Source organism: Lacerta agilis, chromosome 6 (genome assembly GCF_009819535.1).
Source record: "Lacerta agilis isolate rLacAgi1 chromosome 6, rLacAgi1.pri, whole genome shotgun sequence".
NCBI classification, from domain to species: Eukaryota; Metazoa; Chordata; class Lepidosauria; order Squamata; family Lacertidae; genus Lacerta; species Lacerta agilis.
The window spans coordinates 76,713,945-76,737,011 of record NC_046317.1 but is presented as its reverse complement, the minus strand read 5'-3'; the positions used below and the strand labels follow the sequence as shown (position 1 = coordinate 76,737,011).

The 23,067-nt window shown below is 45.0% G+C and overlaps 1 protein-coding gene across 1 annotated transcript in view; it reads left to right on the top strand.

Annotated features, from left to right (window-relative positions):
• Nucleotides 1–23,067, top strand: part of LOC117048991 (opsin-5-like) — a 60,455-nt gene that overhangs the window by 30,479 nt on the left and 6,909 nt on the right. The window contains exons 2-4 of the mRNA XM_033153520.1: nucleotides 7,446–7,533; nucleotides 12,256–12,418; nucleotides 14,245–14,372. Coding sequence (XP_033009411.1) covers nucleotides 7,446–7,533; nucleotides 12,256–12,418; nucleotides 14,245–14,372 — 379 coding nt within the window. The remainder of the gene's footprint in view (nucleotides 1–7,445; nucleotides 7,534–12,255; nucleotides 12,419–14,244; nucleotides 14,373–23,067) is intronic.

The window sequence follows — 23,067 nt, the reverse complement described above, 5'->3', positions numbered from 1 at the left end:
TCTTATAAAGCAAGCAAAATATTTTTCCCCACTTACTTGTTATCAGCAGAGGGAAGGAGTACTTTGAAGAAGGGGGAAAAACACTCGGCACGTTCCACTCTATTACCCCCTATTAACTTTCTAAACACCCTGGAACCTTTGCATGAAATACCAGGAAAACTAATTAGGGCAATAAAGCATGATGATTTTTGTCAGGCACACTCCGAGAAAGTGAACATAACTTTTCCAACTTCCACTTGATTGTTTTTTATGCGCACACATTAGCGAGTGAGTTCCTTGCCATCCTCTCTGCCAGACTCCATAATGAGAAATTGCTTTGCAGTCAAAAACAGAAGTGCAAGGCTTGAAGACAAAAAGGGAGGCAGAAGGAGAAAGGGAGAATGACTGAAATGCAGTGTGAATGAATGAATGCATGAATGAATGAATAACTCTGCCTTACCCAGAGTCAGACCATTGGTCCATCGAGCTTGGTATTGCCTACACTGATGGCCAGCACCTCTCTAGGGCAGCCTTCCCTAACCCGATGATAATCTCAAATTATTCTGGGCTACAATTCTCATCATCCCTGTCCATTGGCTGTGCTGGCTGGGACTGATGAGAATTGCAGTCTGCAATACATGGAGAATACCTGTGGTTACAGGCAGGGATCCTTCCAGGGCTGGATTAAGACCTTCACAGGCCCTAAGCACTTAAAAGAATTTGGTGCCCCCATATAGATCTGGTTCAAAACATAAACATAATAAACTGTAGGTTTTTTTATTTTTCAAAACGAAACCTACAGTAAGATGGAAAATAATTTTATTATCCACTAATGCCAGTTTATTCCTTTTCAAGTTGTTTGACCAAAAGGCTGCCGTTTCATTCTGAGTTGTCATTTTATGTAACTTTTGTTTGTTTTCCCTACACCACCTTATTGTTGTTGCTATTATTCATGGAATATAGAAATACGTCACTAAATCAAATGAGCAGAGTGGGTTGTGCTAGGCACCTTCAATATCCTTACATACGGAGTGGCCTCATACGGCGTCAGACTCCAACTCCCAGCATCTCTCACTATTGGCCATGCTGCCTGGGGCTGATGGGAGTTGTAGTCCAAAAGTGCCTGGTGGGTCATTAAGGCATTGGGCAGCATATAGGGCCAGGTTGAAGGCAAATGAATTAAGGTCATGTTGAAACAAAGGCATCTTACATTCTGCACAGCAGCCACAGGGCCCTTGAGAGAAATGCCACAGTCACAATTAACTTGCTCCATTGTAATGGGAATTCTCACTGTAACTGTGTCAGGGCCTTCAAGCGCAGGTAGGTTTTCTTCCTCTCTTGTAGTGAAATAAACTTACCCCACCTTTTTGCAACAAAGGAACGCAAGGCAGCTGGTGACATCCCGTAAAAGCAGCAGAAAGCAGCAAAATACAACAACATTATAATTCAGTGCTTCTCCATGCACACAACCTTCCAGTCCTGCATATAGAAAATTAGACGCCTTCCTTAAGGGCCCACATATAGAAGACTCAGGATAGGATCCAACTAACACATCATGCCAGCAGGTGGATTCCTGCTTGCACAACAGTATTTCCCCCATCCCTCCTCCTCCTCCTCTTGGGTGCCCCCTAAATCCCCCAGCCTTCCAGAGCAGATTTGGCGATGGTAGGGGAGGCGTCTCTGATGCTGGGAAAGATGGAGGGCACAAGGAGAAGGGGATGACAGAGGATGAGATGGTTGGACAGTGTTCTTGAAGCTACTAACATGAGTTTGGCCAAACTGCGAGAGGCAGTGAAGGATAGGCGTGCCTGGCGTGCTCTGGTCCATGGGGTCACGAAGAGTCGGACGCGACTGAATGACTGAACAACAACAACAACAACAGGGGAGGCGTGCGGGGGGGGGGAGAAGAGGGAAAGTCCCATTGAACAAGTGCAAATCCTTGCACGGATGTTGCTTGTATACTATCCTCCTACATGCTTTTCTGATTTTGGAGTTTGAGGTGGAAATGGAAATTGGAATGAACTGTTGCAGAGATGGGTCTCTTTCGTTTTGTACTGGAATAATAACTTTAAGTGTTCTCAATTAGAGGAACATCTGCTATTTGATTCAGCTCCGTCGATTTGTTTCGGCCATTGACCATAACAGGACATACGTTTTCTGCTTGGTAGTTTCCTCTTTATTTGTTTTATCCTCATCATCAACAACAGCATTACATACATCATCTACACTTAGATGTCAGGGATAAGGGTTCGTTCCAATCCTTCCTCAATATACACATTTATTTTCTCTGAAGACTTTGGCACAACCCTTCCAATTCCAGTACTCTACTATAACTAAGTGCAAAAGTAGACACTATTTTTCTAGAAAAGGAGGTGCCGGAATTCACTATAAACTCCTCCCTTGTTCTCTTATAATGGCAATGGCACCCACCTGAGAGGTGCTGGAAATGAGTTCTGGTGAGTTCTGACTGAATAAAAAGCCCTGTACACAACATCCACACGATTTAGCATTTGTGTGATTGGCGACCTCTAATCTGGATCGCAACCCTGGTGTGGGGAGTAGGGGCCTTTAGACCTGAGCTCCAATGCAGTCCCAATCCAGATTGGTTTGGGGGATTGCCTGCTTATTTTCACTGGTGGGTGGGTAGGGTGGAAGCTCCCATTCGCTAAGTCTGAATGACCTTTCAACAAGTTCAGATCCAGGTCTTCTAGCCACAAAGCAATTTTTATGTGAAAAGTTAGCATCAAGAGAATTGCTTCCAGGCCATCAAACTCATGTTAGCAGCTTCGAGAACACTGTCCAACCATCTCATCCTCTGTCTTCCCCTTCTCCTAGTGCCCTCAATCTTTCCCAACATCAGGGTCCTTTCCAGGGAGTCTTCTCTTCTCATGAGGTGGCCAAAGTATTGGAGCCTCAGCTTCAGGATCAGTCCTTCCAGTGAGCACTCAGGGCTGATTTCCTTCAGAATGGATAGGTTTGATCTTCTTGCAGTCCATGGGACTCTCAAGAGCCTCCTCCAGCACCATAATTCAAAAGCATCAATTCTTCGGCAATCAGCCTTCTTCATGGTCTAGCTCTCACTTCCATACATCACTACTGGGAAAACCATAGCTTTAACTATACGGCCCTTTGTCGGCAAGGTAATGTCTTTGCTTTTTAAGATGCTGTCTAGGTTTGTCATTGCTTTTCTCCCAAGAAGCAGGCGTCTTTTAATTTCGTGGCTGCTGTCACCATCTGCAGTGATCATGGAGCCCAAGAAAGTAAAATCTCTCCATTTCTTCCCCTTCTATTTGCCAGGAGGTGATGGGACCAGTGGCCATGATCTTAGTTTTTTTGATGTTGAGCTTCAGACCATATTTTGCACTCTCCTCTTTCACCCTCATTAAGAGGTTCTTTAATTCCTCCTCATTTTCTGCCATCAAAGTTGTGTCATCTGCATATCTGAGGTTGTTGATATTTCTTCCAGCAATCTTAATTCCGCTTTGGGATTCATCGAGTCCAGCCTTTCACAAGATGAATGCATGATGAATGCAGTTCTACGCAGTTTAAATAGGGCTCACTGCCAGGTAACCAGGTATAGGATTTAACCTTAGGCACCTTTGATTTTTTGGATACATATAGTGGGATGCTTCTTGTGAGTTACAGCATTGGTCCATTTGGCTCAAAATTATCTAGTCTGACAGTGGATCATCACAGTTACAGGTGGAGGCTTCCCCCACAATGCAAGGTCTTTTAAACTGGAGATGCAAAGGACTAAATGCAATCAATGGTAGCCATGCATCTTACTTTACATAGGACAGTCCTCTATTTGAAGGGCTGCCCAGTACAAGCAGAGTTTAAAGATTTTTTTAAAAAAAATACACAGAGAGAAGGGAGAGCAACAGCGGCCTTGAAGTTGCCCATTCAAAGTTCACACCTGGTCAGTAGACTGAGCAGGTATGCTGGTCACTTTGTCACAGGATTCCATCCTATGGTGAGATGTTTGGTATTTCTAATTAAATCTGCTTTCTTCTGACCTCTTTTTTGTGTGATACACTAAAAAGGTAATCACTGGTGATCCCTGATTTGTCAATGGATACCATAATGCCATTAAGCTGTGGCTCTTTCCCAAACACATAAGAAGAGTTTCAATTTCTGAAACAATATGTCAACTGAAAGACAGCCATCCTTCAAAATTCACATTTCTTTGAATTCGCACTTTCACGAATTTTGCAGTGTCTTTCTCCAGCCAAGTAAGATGTACTGAAATTCGTGCGCTGAGATGAAGTGCACATCCAAATGCATATATAGTGTTGTGAGTTTGTGGGCGCCATACCAGTTCAGAGGGGAGGAAGTAGACCGTATGTGAGGCCCTTCTAATTCCAGCACCGATTCAGTTGCTTGGAATAGCCAGGCTAGCCTAAGTATGAGCCATTAAGGGAAACAAAGAAGTGGTTCTGTGCCAGAGGGTAAATGGGTGGGCCCCCCTCCCCCAAGTCTCTGTTAGGTAGAAAGGCAAAAGGCCAGAGTCGAGGGTCGAGTTATGTGTGCTATGAGGTAGAGGAAAAGGCTGCCGGCTGGAAAGGCAGAGAGAGGGAGAGAAAGGCTATGGCTGCAGCTATGGGAGAAACAAGACCTTCTTGGGGTGTTGATGCTGTGAACCCCTCCATCGTAGGCCCAGGTTGCATATATGTGTAAATAAACCATATATCACCAAGACACCACAGTCTCCGCTGTGCCTCATTTCCAAAAGGAAACATGAAGCCTTGTTAAGAGCCTGCAACCCCTGAAATCTTGCACCGCTCAGAGATTGGGGCAGCATGCAACAGTACAGAACTGTGTAAATTAGGGGATTTAAAAATAATTTAAAAAAATTACAAACCGATGTGGAAATGTGCAGAACTGAACTTCAGACTGGGAAAGTGAGCAGCCGAAATTGCCAGGTTCATCCATCCCTAGAGATAGGGGGAATAAAAAAAGTATTGCACTAAAAGGGAAATTATCAAATTGTCCCTATCCCAACTCACTGCATGTAGAGTGCTGACCAGCACTAGGTTACATCCTTCCAATTAAGGATAGCTTCCTTAATTGTTATTATTTGTTGATGGTTTTGTAATGTTGGAGGACGTGCATGGGTAGAACCTAAGGATTACCTTGTTAAGTTGTTTTTTTTCTGAGTAAAACTCTTTTCGTCTCGGTTCTAAGGAAGCCAACAAAGATTAGTTCACATCTTTCAGTTTAATGAAAGTAAACCAATGGAAAGCCCTTCAATAAGCTGTTTGCTCCAGGTTGGAGGAAGCAAAAAGAGAGCAAGAGCCCTCACATCTCCATTCTCTTGAGCCTTGGATTATGTTTTACAGCAAACCTTTCCTCCACTGGACGTTGTGCAACACTTCTGCGTCACAGATGTGAAACCATACAGAGCCAAAAACTGTTCTGTTCTGTCAAAACCAAAGTTACATCACAAAGGCCTCCTTTCCCTCTCCCATTCAGTTAAGAGATTTGGGCAGCTCAATTCTGTGCAAGTCGACTCAGAAACAAATGCCAGAATGTCCAACTGGGTTTTAAAAGCAGATCTTTGCCGGATCAGACTAAAAGTCCATCTACAACAGTAGCCAACCAGATGTTCTGGAAACTTGCAGATAGGGCACAAAAGCGGCAGCCCCGCACTCTTTCCAGCTGCTCTTTGTCCACTGGTAGCTACCAACCTTGCCTTAAAAAATGAGGCCACTTGGAGTCATGCCTCCCCAGCTGATCTCAGTAGCCAAGCAGATACATACGGGATCCATCCACCACTGAAAGGCCTATTCCCTTGCTGCCACTCATTGAACCTCAGAAGAAGGGGACACTTGAAGAAGGACCTCAGAAGATGTCCTTAATATCTGGACAGGTTCATGGGGCAGTAGGTGCTCCTTTGGACCAGGGATGGGAAATCTGTGGCCTCCAGATGTCGTTGGGCTCCAACTCCCATCAGCCCCAGTCAGCATAGGAGTTGCAGTCAGACAACATCTGGAGACCACAGATTCTCCACGCCCACTTTGCATGCCCAGGTTCCAAACTGCAAATATTCTTTCATATATGTAATCAGTCCCTGCTCTTCCTTCTCCACCTCCTTATTACTATTTACTCACTCTTCACTCTAAGGTCCCAGGGAGTTCTTTCCCCCCAGAAAAATAGGTGCCAGGACTCACCTTGAAGTTGTTACAGTAAGCGCAACACTTTTCAATACTAATAATAAAAAAGAGGTGCCGGTATAGTCAAGCCTTGTTTCCCGAACGGCTTAGTTGCCGAACAAATTGGCTCCTGAACGCTTCAAACCCGGAAGTAAGGGTTCCGGTTTGCAAACATTTTTTCGGAAGCCGAACGTTTGACTTGGCTTGCCCTTGAGTGCAGGAAGGTCCTGCAGCCAATCGGAAACCACACCTTGGTTTTTGAATGGTTTCGGGAGTCTAATGGACTCCCGGAACGGATTAAGTTCGAGAACCAAGGTACCACTTTACTGCGTACCCTGGAGTACCCCCTGAAAAAAATGTACTGCTCCCAGGAAAAGTTACAATTAAAACACAATGTTAAAAACAATTTAAAACAGCTTGCAGTCACGTAAGTTAGGTCCTACAAAGACATATCGCAGGTGTCAGAAGCCATTGTAGCTGGGGGGAAGTGGCCTCCAGTTGACGAAACTAAGAAACAGTTGAACATTTAAGAGAGAACTAGTAGTTTTGTTTTGTTTTGTTTCTCCTTTTAGGCTGTTGTTGCATTGCAAATAACCAATGTACAGGCAAGCGAAAACGGTAAACAGGCCAATAAAAATGTGGACTAGTACGCTGCATGTCTTTATTTGCCAGCTTGCTTTAATTTGTCATTTAAACTGGACCTGACGCAGAGACAGCCTGGAACCTGGCGGAAAATGTAATCTTTGGCTGCTCCTGTTGTGATTAAGCTGGCAAAGCCCGTTGCAATTAGCATTAAGGCTCAAACTGGCAGTCCCCAGAGGAGCCGCAAGCCGGGGAGATCAGAATCTCACAACATCCTCGGCAAATAGTATTGATAGAAGCGTAACAGCTGGACCTGCTAAGTGGCCTTTTCTTACTGTAAAGTACTTAAATAAAAAAACTTAAGGAGGAGAAGAAAGTATTACTCAGCAGCTAATCAGCACGATCTGTAATTAAATGTGCCAGCCTGTAATCAAGTGGGATTACTGGGAGCCTGGCGGACCAGCCCAATCCCATTATCAACCCAACGCACAGTCCAAGTTGCATCGGCACCAGCTATAGGAACTGTCGGCTCCCTTCTTCATAGCAACATGCTCAGAGCTCCGGCAGTTGACTTTGCTTTGGCAGCAGCCTGCAAAAAAAGGCACATGGCCAAAGTCATGCCATCTTTCCCGACAGCCGTCCTGTTCTCTGGAGGAGACACATACCAAAGGCTCAGCGGCTAACCCAAATTCATCCTGACTTGCATTTTCTCTCCCCCCCCTTTTTTTGCAGATGGAAAATGCCTCCAGTTCCTCAGCATTCCTGTCAACCTTATCTGAAGGAGAAGACCTGGTTTTTGGAAGCCTCTACACTCTCTTTGGTAAGAGTAGGGAAGGGGAGAGACGTAGCTTGGTGCGAAAACCTGCAAGCTACCAGCAGATCTAGCATGGCGATGTTGCGGGGACCTTGGGGTTTGCTTGAACCAGCGTTATTTTTATTGCTTGGAAGTGCTTTGCTGTTTGGCTCTGGTCACGAGATTCCACCACAGCTTCACGTGTCAGGGAAATGCTACCTGAGGCAGGAATCCAAAACTGGAAACCTCTTGGGAATTAAAATCCTGGCACTGGATATAGGTATTATTTTTAATTCAAAGCAAGGATGGGGAAGCTGTCTCCCTGCTGCTGGACTCTTGACTCCCCATCAACCCCACTGAAATTATAGGAATTGTACCAAGGCCCTTGTCTTAATGTACAAATCGCTGAACAACTTGGGGCCAGGATACTTTAAGGGACCGTCTGAGTCCTTATTTCCCAGCATGATCACAGAGGCCACCCAGAGGAGTGCTATAAGTTGCACCTCACATTACAGCGGTGCAGCTATTCCAGAGCTGAATTCTGCTGCTGCTGCTGCTGCTGCTAACACTTTTAAAACCACACAAGAGATCCTGTTCAGATTTCCTTCAGCACATCTGGTTAGGCCCAAATGGAAGGAATGAAAGACTAAGGCTGCATACACATCATACGTTTAAAGCACATTCCACCACCACCCACAACAAATTCTGGGAACTGTAGTTCACCCCTCACTGAGCTACGATTCCCAGCACCCTTACAAAAACTACAATTCCTAGGATTCTTTGGGGTGGGGGTGGGGAATGTGCTTTAATTGTATTGGGTCTATGCAGCCATTGACTGTCTCTCTTATCCCAGGGCTTGAGATGCAGCCCCACCTCCTTGACTGGAGCCCCATTGGGTGTTCCTTAAATTTCAAGGTGGTGTTGTCTACTATACTAAGTCTGCTCTTCTGGCTCATTTCCCTGCATACAGAAAATCATTATGTCATTGTGGAGTGTTCAATCTAGTCTCCCTGGCATGCAAGTCAACTCTGTGTCCAAGGCAGCTGTCTACCAGCTCCATCTGGTACGCAGGCTGAGACCCTACCTGCCCGCAGACTGTCTCACCAGAGTGGTGCATCCTCTAGTCATCTCCCGCTTGGACTACTGCAATGTGCTCTACATGGGGCTAGATCTTCAATGGTTGCCAGTACATTTCCGAGCACAATTCAAAGTGTTGGTGCTGACCTTTAAAGCCCTAAGCAGTCTTGGCCCAGTATACCTGAAGGAGCCTCTCCACCCCCATTGTTCAGCCCAGACACTGAGGTCCAGCTCCGAGGGCCTTCTGTGAAAAGTGAGGTCACAGGGAACCAGGCAAAGGGCCTTCTCGGTAGTGGCGCCCGCCCTGTGGAATGCCCTCCCACCAGATGTCAAGGAAATAAACAACTACCTGACATTTAGAAGACATCTGAAGGCAGTCCTGTTTAACGTTTGATGTTTTATTGTGTTTTTAATATTCTGTTGGGAGCCGCCCAGTGGAAACTCAGCCAGATAGGGTGTGTGTGTGTGATTCTATTATTATTATTATTATTATTATTATTATTATTATTATTATTATTATTATTAGCAACAGGGGGCTGTTGGAAGGATGCTTTGCCAGGTACCAGGTATGGTATAGGGTAAATAACCACAAGAAGGGAGAAAAGGGTCTTGTTTGCACCTGGAAATCAGACTGAGCAGACACACAGGACACCTGGTTGCAGTTCCCCCCACTATGGTGAAATGTATTCTATTTCTATTTAAATTATAGTAATTATTTCTAAATTTGCATCCATGCATATAAATGGCAACATTCACATTTTATGCAAATCTGTGCCCCCTTCTGCACTCTTTCTGGTGTTGCGTTTCCTTTTTAGCGCGTGTGACATGTAAGTGAACACCCTCACCCGGCTTTCACAGGCTGTGATCCTGGTCACAGTTCCAAAAGCGGGGTAAATCTACTTCAGCCACTCTCAGCACTGGGCTAACAGTGCGGCACGAGAACAGAAACTCGATACACACGATCCCAGCCATCTGCCTTGCCGGGGACTTGTCTGTTTCAGGCTTCCAAAGGCAGCAGGGGAAATTAATCAGTGTCAGACCTGTCTGCTTCCTGGAGATGCTTAATGATGCACTGAAAAAGGGATCACTGCTGTCAGAGTGAAAGGGGATTGATGGTCCCTTGGCAAAAATAACTTGGAAAATGAAGGGATCAACCTGGGTGTCTTATCAGGCAAGTGCTCTGGGCCTGGAGATGCAGTCAAATCTGTCCCATGCTCTCACGTTCTCACTTTTTACTCCTAAACCAGAAGACTGCAAAATGGGGTGTGGAAAACATTTCATTGCATGAGTCACAAGAATACTTAAGTGTACCAATGTTCATGAATGTTAACATACCTTCATATAGAACATACTGGAAGAATATTTCCTCGTACACACTCAGTTGATAGTGGTGCCAACTTGAATAAGATATGGGGGGGCAGGTAAGCCCTGCCCCACATAATTGATCACATAACATGGTGCATGCACAACATTTGAATGGCAATGCCCATCAACTGGGGGGGGGGAGCTTCCTCAAATATTTTAGGGGGGGCAAAGGAGTTGCCTCCCATGCCCTCTGATCAAGGCTATGTGTATTTCTCATCTTTCAAATAAAAGAAAACTCCAACTCCAAATTCTGCAGCTAGCAAAGCTAAATTCTGCAACCTGCATAAAGTATGCAAATTGGATAAATCTGAATAACTTCTTTTATTTTGTCTAAATGTGCCATGCTTTAAAAAAAAGCAAGCCCTATTATGTATCATCTGTTCTGGAAGGAGTAAAGAGCTATATTAGTCCTGGAGCCCCATCTGTAACTACTAGGAATTCTATTCCACTACCTCTTTTAAAAACGAAAGCAGGGGTTCAAAAGAAGCCTAATTACTTAATTCCACTTTCTGCGCATTAATGCCATGCATTTCTAATTAAAGAAGAAGAAAATGTGGGTTTGTATGTCAAAACCATGGCCGCCGTCTGCATATTAGTGCTGCAAGTGGAGGTCATGGCATGACTCACTGGACCAATTGCCTTCTTTGCTGTGGACCTCAAAGGGCTTGTAGGCTCTGGTGGAAATCAGCACTCCACCAACACCTCCGATCTTTTGTGTCGGAGGATCCCAGAACTGCATCTAATGCACTTTCAAAACACTTTCCAAAAGTGTCACACAGAAGTGCTCTAAATAACTAGCACTCATTTGCCAGGAATAACTCGGCATCAGTTTTGCATTACGCTGTCGGTGCCAAGTTGGAATAAGTCTGTGGCTGCAAGATAGACATAGTAGTATTTGTGCAGGAAGTTTCTTGAGAAGCCATTGCCATTTGCTGGAGATCCCCCTCTGGCTACCTTGTGACTACCACTGCCCTAAATTATGGCTTTGTCCTTGACCATCAAGCCAAACCTTAGCAATTATCCTGATGTTTTGAGCTGGTCTGGCAATATCCATGCTTTCATGGTGACAGTTTGTTCGGCAGGCTTCCTCCAGGGAACCTGACCAGATATTATGCTCTACGTTACAGGAAAAATCTCATCATCCATGACCATTGATAGTTACTGGCTGGTGGGAGCCCCAAAATATCTGGAGGGCGCCATGTTGGCTACCACTGTCCTAGGGCCACAGAAGACTTGGCACAGGAAAACTGGCTATCGAGGCCGTTCTACACCTCCAGCATGTTACTGTTATCATAATATTTAATTTGCAAGCTAATCTATCAAGAAGTCATTCCAATCGCCCATAGCCTGCCCTTGGAGTAATCAGGATCTCTTTGATGGTTACACAGGAAAACTCTTTTTAAATGAAATTAGCATGACTTAATAGAAAAGGAAAATCCAGGGCATTAAATTTTAATTACCACTGTTGTCTCAACTATGTTCAAACAAAAGAACAGCTTGTCCCTGCAGCCCCTGTTGGATTTTGCATAATCTCCACAATGTTCCTTCTCCTGTTTATTTTGTGCACACAATATATTATTGTAGAAAGCAGATCTATATGTGAGGAAGATTGCCAGGAAGGTGGGGGGGGGGACGACGGACATTGGGGGGGGGAGGAATTGGACACCGCCGCTCTCAAGCTTGTAGGATGAAACCCAGCTGAAAACAGCGTCTCCTGCTTTCTCAGCATGAAGGTCAGATTCTGCTATTCAAACCACACGGGGCATTATTCCGGCTCAAAATACCCCTATGCATCACTGACATTAAGGGGGAGACAATGTGAAAAAAGTGCTGCTGGGTGGTCTTACAAATGATATTGAACTGCAAGTCTCACTAGCCCTCGCCAGCATAGCCAGTGATCAGGATTTGGGTAGCTCAGTTGGATAGAGTTTGGCACTGGTAACACCAAGGTTGCAGGTTCGATCCCCATATGAGACAGCTGCATGTTCCTACCTTACAAGGGGGGCTGGACTAGATGATCCTTAGGGTCCCTTCCAAGTCTACAATTCTATGGTTCTATGATCTAGTTCAGCACCCTACTTCTACAGTGGTTGGGGGGAAACTGCCCTAAATAATACTACTAGCAGAAACAATGGTAATAAATAAGTAGCATATGTACAATAATATGTAGAACGCATGTGCATACTGGGTATTGCAACTCAGCCAGGTATTTGCAAGTGGATGTAGCTATGACACACCTTTGTCCCATTCTTTCTCCAGCCACTGAACGTGGAATTTAGTACGGCTCACTCTTTTCTTTTCCCACAGGTGTAGTCTCTCTCTTTGGAAACTCTCTCCTGCTGCTGGTAGCTTATCGGAAGAGAGCCGTCCTGAAACCTGCCGAATTCTTCATCGTGAACCTTGCCATCAGCGATGTGGGCATGACCGCAACCCTCTTCCCTCTGGCCACGCCATCCTTCTTTGCACACAGGTAGCTTGCTTTGCTCATTTGGTCATGGGGTTGCATCCTTGGGTTCCACTCTTTCATTTCAAAAGCTCAGAGCGGTTAATAAGCTAGGTCTGGCTCAGTCTTGTCCCAGTACATTTCCGAGCACAATTCAAAGTGTTAGTGCTGACCTTTAAAGCCCTAAACGGCCTTGGTCCTGTATACCTGAAGGAGCATCTCCACCCCCATAATTCAGCCCGGACACAGATCCAGCACCGAGGGTCTTCTGGCAGTTCCCTCACTGCGGGAAGTGAGGTTACAGGAAACCAGGCTGAGGGCCTTCTCGGTGGCGGTGTCTGCCCTGTGGAACGCCCTCCCATCAGATGTCAAGGAAATAAGCAACTATCCTTCTTTTAAAAGACATCTGAAGGCAGCCCTGTTTAGGGAAGTTTTAATGTTTAATGCTGTATTGTGTTTTTAATATTTGATTGGTGGGCGGGGTATAAATAATAAATTGTTGTTGTTGTTTTCCGTACCAATTGACAGCAGTTGCTCCTAATACCTGTATGTGACGTCAGGGATTGAACCTGTGACTTTCTGCATGTGAAGCAGAGTCTGTATCACTTAGCTACAGCCCTTCCTCTCCAAGCAGCGATCAGGTTCCTCTTTGGCTTAGCTTCAGCGATGATGTTGCATCAGGGCCAAACTACATTTGGCATGAGAGCTCCATGTTTGAAGCTCCCAGCATCTTTTTCATTCTTGAAAAGGGGGGGGCAATTTGGGTAGGTGCTGTAGGGCATAAATTGGGTTAGCTCTCTCCCCCCCCCCATTTGCATTTCCCACCCCAAAAGTACTATCAACCTCAAAATGAAAACGGTATGGATTTCTGTTCTTAAGTCTGCATATTTCCCCCAAATTGGACCCTTCTGGAATTTTCATGACATAGTTTGACCCACTTTCCACCCTTTGGAATGGTTCGTAAGACCACTCTGCTAACAACTGGATCCAACTGTATGTTTCTTAAATCTAAATGGGTCATCTGAACCATCTGCCATATTTAAGAAAGTTCAGCTCTGACACCACCATCGCTTGAGCTCCACTACACCTAGAAATTTTCTGCATTTCAGAATTTTCTAACGACAAGAGGTGTTTAGTTTTTGCTTGTTGTGCTTAGGAAGTGCTGTGCAAAATCCAGCCAAAGTTCAGAAAAGCTGCATCCAGGCCATCTTGGCTTTCATTTTGAAGTAAAACCAAATGTCTAATCCTTGTGGGTAAAACTGCATGGACAATACTAGGCTTGTGTCAGAGGACTGGGGGTGGCGTTCTGCTGCCTTGGCACCATAGGTCGTTCCTGCCCTCCTTGTCCAGCAGAAACAGATTTCTGGGAGGATCAACAATCCTAACCAAGTCTACTCAGAAGTAGGCCCTACTGAATTTGGGACGACTTACTCTCAGATAACCAGGGTTCGAATTGAAGCCTAAATCACGCAATAGCAGTATATATATGCAAATCTGTTCCATGTGCATAATTTGTATGGGGTCCATGTCACAAAGTTGCAATTACGATGTCCTTTTATTGATTCTATGTTTCCGAAATTACAAGGAAAGAACAAGGGACTGTATGTTGAATACCGATTTTACACAGGTTGCGGAATTCAACTTTTCCTGCTGCAGGATGGCTGGATGGATATCTCATGGAACACACACGGTTCTGTGATTAGGATGCTTTTTTTAATCATTGTCATTGGCCGCTGTGCAAAGTCCTGCTTGGACCAGTGATGCTCAAGCATCTCTTTCTGTGACTGGGTTGCCTGGGACACAAGGCCTTGTGGGAAAATCATTTATTTCCCCTAGTTATCTCTCCCTTCCAGGTGGCTGTTCAACCATGCTATGTGCACTTTCTATGCCTTTTGTGGAGTTCTCTTTGGCCTGTGCAGTCTTACCAGCCTGACAGCCCTGAGTACCGTTTGCTGTATGAAAGTCTGTTATCCGGCATATGGTAGGTGCTGGGGTACACAACGTAAATACCCCCCCCCCCCCTTGCTAAGCATCTCTGTCTCTGTTCTGTTCCTCTCTCTCCACTCCTCCCTCCCCACCCCAGGGCCTGGCAACTCTTTCACAGGGTTAGGAAAGTCGTGAATCTCTTAGCAACATCTCTCCGAGGAGAACTGTCCATTAGGGAGCCTATTCATCAAAGGTTTGAAATTGCAGTAATTAGCACAAAAAAATAATACAGCAGCTACCCATTTTCCCCTTTTCATTTGCATATGCAGATTAATCACCAGCCTGTCTTCTATTTTGTGTCCAACTTCTAAGTCCTAAGATATATGATTGTGGAGGGTGACAACTTATTTTTCACCGCTGCCAGTCATGGGGGCATCATTATTTGTCTCCTTCCTGCACTCAGACAATTCAGAACCTTTTGGTACATCAGTAAAGAAGGACATAAATGTTCACAAATGGTGAAAGAGGCAAATAAAAATTGCTCACACAAATTAACATTTTGATGACAGAATCGCATAATCTGAAAGCATAAAGCAGGGTTGGCTAATCCTTTTCAGCCCAAGAGGGGCATTCAAGGTTGAATGGGTAGAAAGAGTCTCCCATAGTGAGAGACTTGGAAGAAGTAGGCTCTCAGGTGGCCGATGGGAGGGTATGGGAGGGTCTACCTCTCTCTGTGTGGATAAATGATAGGATATAAATATGATAAAGGGCCTTATATTAAACAAAATTTAAAAAAAAATCCTTCCAGTAGCACCTTAGAGACCAACTAAGTTTGTTATTGGTATGAGCTTTCGTGTGCATGCACACTTCTTCAGATACACTGAAACAATAACAAACTTAGTTGGTCTCTAAGGTGCTACTGGAAGGAATTTTTTTTAATTTCGTTTCGACTATGGCAGACCAACACGGCTACCTACCTGTAACTAAAGGGGTTTATAGTTATCTTCTTTCTCTCCTTTTTGGGTTTTTTTTTTCCTTTTTATTTGTCTTGTTCTGTAGAACTGGGGTGGAATCTACACACATATAAAAAAACGTTCTGAAAATGCTTTTTTCAAAGCGTATTTAAAAATACATTGAATTCTCCATAAGGCTCCCCATCGCCATCTAGTGTCACATTGTATATTGTGCTTAAAACACACTTAAAATGTTTTATTTGCAGCTGTATGCAATTGGTGTTTGCAGCAAAGGTGGCCTTCGAACATGCATAACATTCACTGCAAATCCATACATACCCTGACAGCACATGCAGAAACACAACTCTCTCTCTCTCTCTCTCTCTCTCTCTCTTAATTAAATTTGTATACCGTCCTATACTCTTAGACCTCAGGATGGTTCACAACATAAAATTACTACACACACACACAGAATACATATTAAAAACAAAGACAACCCAATAATCCCCCCGCTTCCACAACACATTTTAAAAGGGGATCAGATGTCAATTAGCCAAAGGCCTGGTTAAAGAGGAACATTTTTGTCCAACATCTAAAGATGCATATTGAAGACACCAGCCAAGCCTCCCTGGGAGAGCATTCCACAAACAGGAAGCCACTGCAGAAAAGACCCGTTCCTGTGTTGCCACCCTCCAGACCTCTCATGGAGGAGGCACACAAAGAAGGGCCTCAGATGATGGTCTCAGGGTCCAAGGAGGCTCATATGAAGAGAGGCAGTCCTTGAGGTTCTGTGGTCCTGAGCCGTTTAAGGCTTTATAGGTCAAAACCCAAACCTGGGCTGGAAACTAATTGGTAGCAAGTGCCGGTGGGACTGGATCGGTGTAAGGTGCTCAAATTAACCAGGTACTACATAAATGCTGCTGTGGCCTAACTAGGGATGGGAGAAGAATTAGTTTCAGTTCTTGTTTAAAGGTGAACTTGATGTAATCCACACTTTCCAAAACAGTACAAGAACCAAGATAAAGTCGTTCTTTGAAATTTGCACTTCTCCAAATTTTCCAGTGCAGTTCTCCAGCCAAGCAATGCGTGCAGAAATATGTATGCTAGCATAAAGTGTGCATATAAATGCCTATATTGGTGAAATCAGCATGTGGATATGCATTATATTTTGGGGGGGGAGGAACTGCTTGCAGAAATGTATAAAATAAGAAGTGAAATTTAGTCCATCCCTAAACCCAGCCAAGAAGTGCATTTTCTCTCTCAGCAAGCAAGCAAGCAAAAAAAAAAAAAACAACCTTTAATCCAGGAAAATCTCAAAAGTCGGGGGTCATCTTATACACCCAGTCGTCTTATATGCCAGAAAATACGGTAGCTTCCTTTTGGGCAGTGTGGGGTTAATCCCTTAGCCCAGCTTTCCCCAACCTGGAGCTCACCAGATTTTTTTGGGACTACATGTCCCATCCTCCCTTGCCATTGGCCCTATTGGTCTGGGATTGTTGGGAGTTGTAGTCAAAAACATCTGGGGGGCACCAGGCTGGGTAAGACTGCCTTGCTTTTTATTTATTTACAGTGGTACCTTGGTTTACGAACTTAATCCATTCCAGTAGACCGTTCTTAAACCAAAGCGTGCTTTCCCATAGCAGCAAGGGACTCAATTTACAAATGGAACACACTCAACAGGAAGCGGAACATGTTCTTATTCCAAGGCAAAGTTCACAAACCAAAACACCTACTTCCGGGTGTGCAGTGTTCTTAAACCAAGTTGTTCATAAACTAAGCTGTTCTTAAACCAAGGTACCACTGTATTTGTTGGCAGCATCTGTGTGCCACCATGTAAGCTTTGGGTACCAAACAACAAACAAAATATTGTTGTTGTTGTTCAGTCGTTCAGTCGTGTCCGACTCTTCGTGACCCCATGGACCAGAGCACGCCAGGCACACCTATCATTCACTGCCTCCCGCAGTTTGGCCAAACTCATGTTAGTAGCTTCGAGAATACTGTCCAACCATCTCATCCTTTGTCGTCCCCTTCTCCTTGTGCCCTCCATCTTTCCCAACATCAGGGCCTTTTCCAGGGAGTCTTCTCTTCTCATGAGGTGGCCAAAGTACTGGAGCCTCAACTTCAGGATCTGTCCTTCTAGTGAGCACTCAGGGCCTATTTCCTTGAGAATGGATAGGTTTGATCTTCTTGCAGTCCATGGGACTCTCAAGAGTCTCCTCCAGCACCATAATTTCAGTCAAAATATAAAATGTAAATATAAATCAGGCCTTTTCTTAGCTCTGTTTCATCTGAAAACCAGTAAAATGTGTGTGTGTGTGTGTGTGTGTGTGTGTGTGTGTGTGTGTGTGTGTGTGTGTGTAAAGGCTGTAGGACATTTGTTGTCGTGCCACTCCTTGCCCACTTTGTGTGAACAAAATTTAGCATGACATGCTTGTATTTCAGTCAAAAACTCACAGTTTGGTAATTCAACAGGTACTGCAGTGTGAAAGGAACATTAGAAAACTGCAGAGAATCAGTAGCCTCGTAATCAGGAAAACTAATGCAATGTTCTCTACGTCTGAATGCACCCCATGAAAGCAGAATAAATCCACCGCTAATGCACTGTTATTATTTTGTCACGAGCGCATGGCAGAATGCGCCGGCAACATCACATCAGTCTGAAGGGGCCCAGAGATTGCAGTGCAAGGGATCAGTAGCATCAATTCTTTTCTCCTCCCAACTCTTCCAGCTCCTACAAAAATGTGGCCTTTTTCCTCTTCCAACCCAGGTTCTCCACAAAAAGTTGAAATCCAGCTGCATCCAAGATGCTATTAGAGATGCTAAATGCTTTTACCGACAGCTCTGTTCACAGAGGAAATAGGAAGGCCCATACAAAAGATGGCGCATGTTACTGCCATTCCATACTCTCCACCATTCCTCAGGTGAAAACATGGACATTTCTCACTCCTCACAACTGACCCTCCTCAACCCCTTTTTTTTGTTGTCGTCCCGGCACTTCAGAGCATTTCCTATCAGAAGAGGGGCAATTGCCACCAAAACTACACAGCACATGCACCCTCTACTGTCCTGAGAAAACCCCCAAATCCTTATTTTATTTTATTCTTCAATTGATTTACAAAAATATAAACACATACCAATAAATAAATTTTAGAACAGGGCAAGATTAGACGTGGTGGGATGCGGGAGGCGTTGTGGGTTAAACCACAGCACCTAGGGCTTGCTGATCAGAAGGTCAGCGGTTCGAATCCCCGCGATGGGGTGAGCTCCCGTTGCTCGGTCCCTGCTCCTGCCAACCTAGCAGTTCGAAAGCATGTCAAAGTGCAAGTAGATAAATAGGTACCGCTCTGGCGGGAAGGTAAACTGCGTTTCCGTGTGCTGCTCTGGTTCGCCAGAAGCAGCTTAGTCATGCTGGCCACATGACCTGGAAGCTGTACAACGGCTCCTTCGGCCAGTAAAGCGAGATGAGCGCCGCAACCCCAGAGTCGTCCGCGACTGGACCTAATGGTCAGGGGTCCCTTTACCTTTACCTTTAAGATTAGACGTAGACACACAAAGCATTAAAAAAAAAAACAAGACTCCTTGTGCTCCACTCTGCTCCTCCTTTCTTCCTGCCCAGGGTGGTCCTGCCTTCTGCCTGCCTCTCATCACGTGGGGCAGGGCCCTGGCGGTGGTGGCCTCTCTTCCTCCTTGCGTGCTCTCCAGCAGCCATTACAAGCTGCCCAAGGGAGGAGGCCGGCAGTGGTGGCCATGGAGATGCCATGGAGAGGCAACGGGATGCACCTTTGGAGCCACCGCAGTCGTCCTCCTTCCCGAGCTCAGCAGTGGGGGCACTGGCGGAGGAAATAAGGACCTTCTGGGATCCAATCAGAACCTGGGGTGGCTTTCGTAATTCCAGGACTGTCCCTTGAAAATCGGGACACTTGGAGTGTATGCCATTTATAGATTCCCCCCGCCCGCCCCCACTATACATACATTGAGGCACATGGGCTTTGTGTGGAGCCAACACGAAGCTCAAGGGACCTCTCTTCTTAGTTGGACAGATTACTGGAGAAGGTGGAAGAAAGATAAAGGCTACCTTTAGCTACTAAGCTTCAGCCAACAAGCAGCTCTGCCTCCCCTCTGAGATTACGGCTTCTGTTTTCCCAAGGACTATGGAACACAGTTCCACGGCCTCACAGTCTTATCTTTCCTCTAACGCACTACTGCATTTCCCTACTAGGAAATGACTAATCTCAGCATATCTTTAATTGCCTGGTTTCAAAGAAACGTTAGCCTTGCATATGTCTGAAGGTTTGTTTGTTTGTTTTTTTTAAATTAAGCCTTTAGAAGATCAGAGAGTTTAGGATTTAAGCAAGGGAGGCAAGGGAGTGCACAGAAAAATCCAGCTTGCCTAGCACAAACTGCCTTTTAGAGGAGGGGAATTCTGATAAAACAAACATTTTATTTTACATGAGCTGCCCTTCTGTCACTTTGCATCTCAGTATACAAAATCTTTCTCTCCACGTTGTTGTTGTTGTTTTTTTAAAGTGTTTTTACCAAATGTACAAATGGAACTTAGATGCCAAACATGAGCAGTAAAAATGACTGAAAGTAAAATAATGGACCGCTTTTATGTCCCTTGGCTAGCATCTTCACCCCAGTATACGGTAATTTCCAGCCCATTCCTTTGCTATCTTTAACTTCTACTCTTTACTACTAGTCCTCACCATTGCTCAGTTTGGAAGCCTTACCAAGTTGCTGCAGGCAATTTATTACAACTTAAGAGCTTTCACTTTGTCCAATGCGGCATCTCATAAAGAATAGAAGAGCTGGATTAACCCTGTTTCTAGCTACACCTCTGCATGGGGCCTTGCACGGAAAGGGGAGTTTCCTTATCACAGCACCATTCTTCAAATGCCTGCTTGCCCTGTTCACTGCCTGCAGAGTTATCTCCAAACTACTGTTACCAGGTTCCTTTGGGGAAACATAACAAACTGGCCTAAAACCAATATAGCAGGGATGGGGGAACCTGTGTCCCTCCAGATGTGGTTGGAACCCAGCTCCAGTGAACCCCAGCCAGCACAGCCAATGGCCAATGATGATGGGAATGGAGGTCCACCAGCAATATAGGATTGTAGTGTGTGTGCGCACATACACACACACACACACACACACATCACACAAGTGTGTAGTGTATATTAAGTGTGTATGTATTAGGGGTGTGGAGGGGGATTTGGTTTTGTTTGTGTTTTAATTAGAAACCCATGTATTCTAATTTCAAGCCAATGCACCAAACAAAACACAACTCTACTTAGAAATTCGCTAAATTTCTCCTAATTTCCCAATGCAGTATGCCAGCCAACCAACTGAAATGCTGATGAAGTTTCACAAGTTGCTGCTGAAATGTGGAGAACTGAATTTAAGAGAGTGTGTGTCTGTTCATGCACACGTGGCTGTACTAGAACATTGTTTTCCATTCCACCTTCACCCCATGCATCCCACGCACCCATCCCATGTAACACTGTGTTTGCAGCACTGTTTCTCTTCCGCTGCAGTTCATCTTCCACCAAAAGCGATGTCATTCGGCTCGCCGGTTGGCAAAACGACGTGACCTGCGTATTTTTCACGTGATTTGTGGCGTAAAATATGCAATTACGTTGTCGTTGCGTTATTCCAACCCGCTCGTTTCAATGCAAAGGAAATGCAATGCAAACGAAGCCAGGGGATAACATAATCAGTTGCATAACATTTGCAGACTGAAAGCAGCAGCAACTACAGATAGCATTCATGGGATTGAATAAGTGGTAGGTAGGTAGGTAGGTAGGTAGGTAGTAAGTAGATAGATGACAGATAGATAGATAGATAGATAGATAGATAGATAGATAGATGATAGATAGATAGATAGATAGATAGATAGATAGATAGACAGACAGCAGCACAGATATGTCTAGATCAGGGGTGGCCAACTCCCAAGAGACGGCGATCTACTCACAGAGTTAAAAACTGGCAAGTTCAGCTTCTTTGGGGGGAGCCAATGATCTACCAGTGATCTACTGGTAGATCACAATCTACCTGTTGTACATGCCTGGTCTAGATTATGGAGTGACCAGGAGAAGCTCTTTTTTCCAGCATCTACATGCCCTACAGGAGCTACTGCTGCTTCTGGTCTAGTGTCAAAGGGAAGCAAATGCGAATTTGATCAATGGGCTGCTGATCTGTCCACACACAGCAACTTGACTCCAAGTAGTCCATTTACTGCTTCTGATTACGGCACGGATAAAAGCATGTCTGAAGGAAGGGCAGATGTTTCCTTGTTAACAAGGGCAGCATCAATATGGTGTGCATTGCTTTGTGAGGCAGGCGCTGATGTGCCTGTATGATCGCTCATCTCGAAGCAAATGGGAGTTACTCTTGCATACTGAGAGGATAATACAGCCCTCACATCTGAAGCTTTCTATCAGACCTGACATTAAAGGTAATGTGTTGAAAGGGCTTCTGAAAATATTTGCCAGTGCAGCTCTGCATGTGCGTGTAAATATGCAGTTTCGTGCTCAAAGGGCTATTTGTCAGGCTGTTTGCTAAGGCTTTTCTGCAAAAAAAGGGGGGAGGAAGGAGGGAGGGCACAAATTCAAATAGTGGTTCCCCCCCCCCCCCCGCTCTATTTTCTGCCAGCAGTTCTTTGGAAAAGGTCATTCGGAGCCAACATAAATCTCAGGGCCTCAAATGTAAATCTTTTTCCCTCAGCGGAACGTTCGTTATCGTTTCCCCGAGATCAATTCTCCGAGAAACAAAAACGGAAAATAATAGTTATTTCAAATAATGACCCTAACTGAGAATGGGAAGGTGGAAACAACTCCCAAGAGGATAGGGCTGCTAACACCTCTTCCCCCAACCCCCCCACCCCAATAATCCTTGATAACTAAGAATAGTCATATAATAGCCATAGTCACTCCCAATAAGGGCGTGGGTGGGTTCTACCAAGAAGTTGGGCACATGACACAAGCCACTTCTTGGATGCAAGCTGCCTAATCCCAAACAGTATTTTTTTGAGGGGCGGGGAGACATCTAAATGTGAGTTTGCCCTAAGAACATGCAATTGGTAGCCAAAGGCTTGGTATCATTCCTACTAGTGCACCACTGGTTCCAAAAACAACCCCTTATTATATTCTCTAGGCTAACTTTTGCCAACCTGGTGCATTCCAGATGTTTGGGACACCACTTCACTACGGCTATGGTGGAAATGGTAGTCCAATATACCTGGTGGACACCAGGTGGGCAAGGCTTGTCCTTGATACTTGGCCTGAGACCTGGTTTGTAGATTCAGCAGGAGCTGATAGAGGCCCTGAGGTGGTAGAACCTGCAGCATTCTAGAATCATAGAGTTGGAAGAGCCCATGAGGGTTGCTCTAGACCAGTGTTTCCCAACCTTGGGCCTCCAGCTGTTTTCGGACTACAATTCCCATCATCCCTGACCACTGGTCTTGCTAGCTAGGGATCATGGGAGTTGTAGTCCAAAAACAGCTGGAGGCCCAAGGTTGGGAAACACTGGTCTAGAGCAACCCTCTGCAACGCAGGAATCTTTTGCCCAGCGAGGGGCTCGAACCCACAATGCTGAGATTAAGAGTTTCATGCTCTACTGAGGGTCCAGACTGGAGGCAAGGGCGCCATTTTGAAGCCACCCCACCCCACCCCACAAAAAAGGCAGCCCGGAAGTTAAAAGAAACAAAAGGCAGATCCGACACTTGGGAAAAAAAAGTTTTGCTCTTAAATTCCTGCTTACTATACTATTGTTCTACTTGCAAGCAAGCAATAAACACAC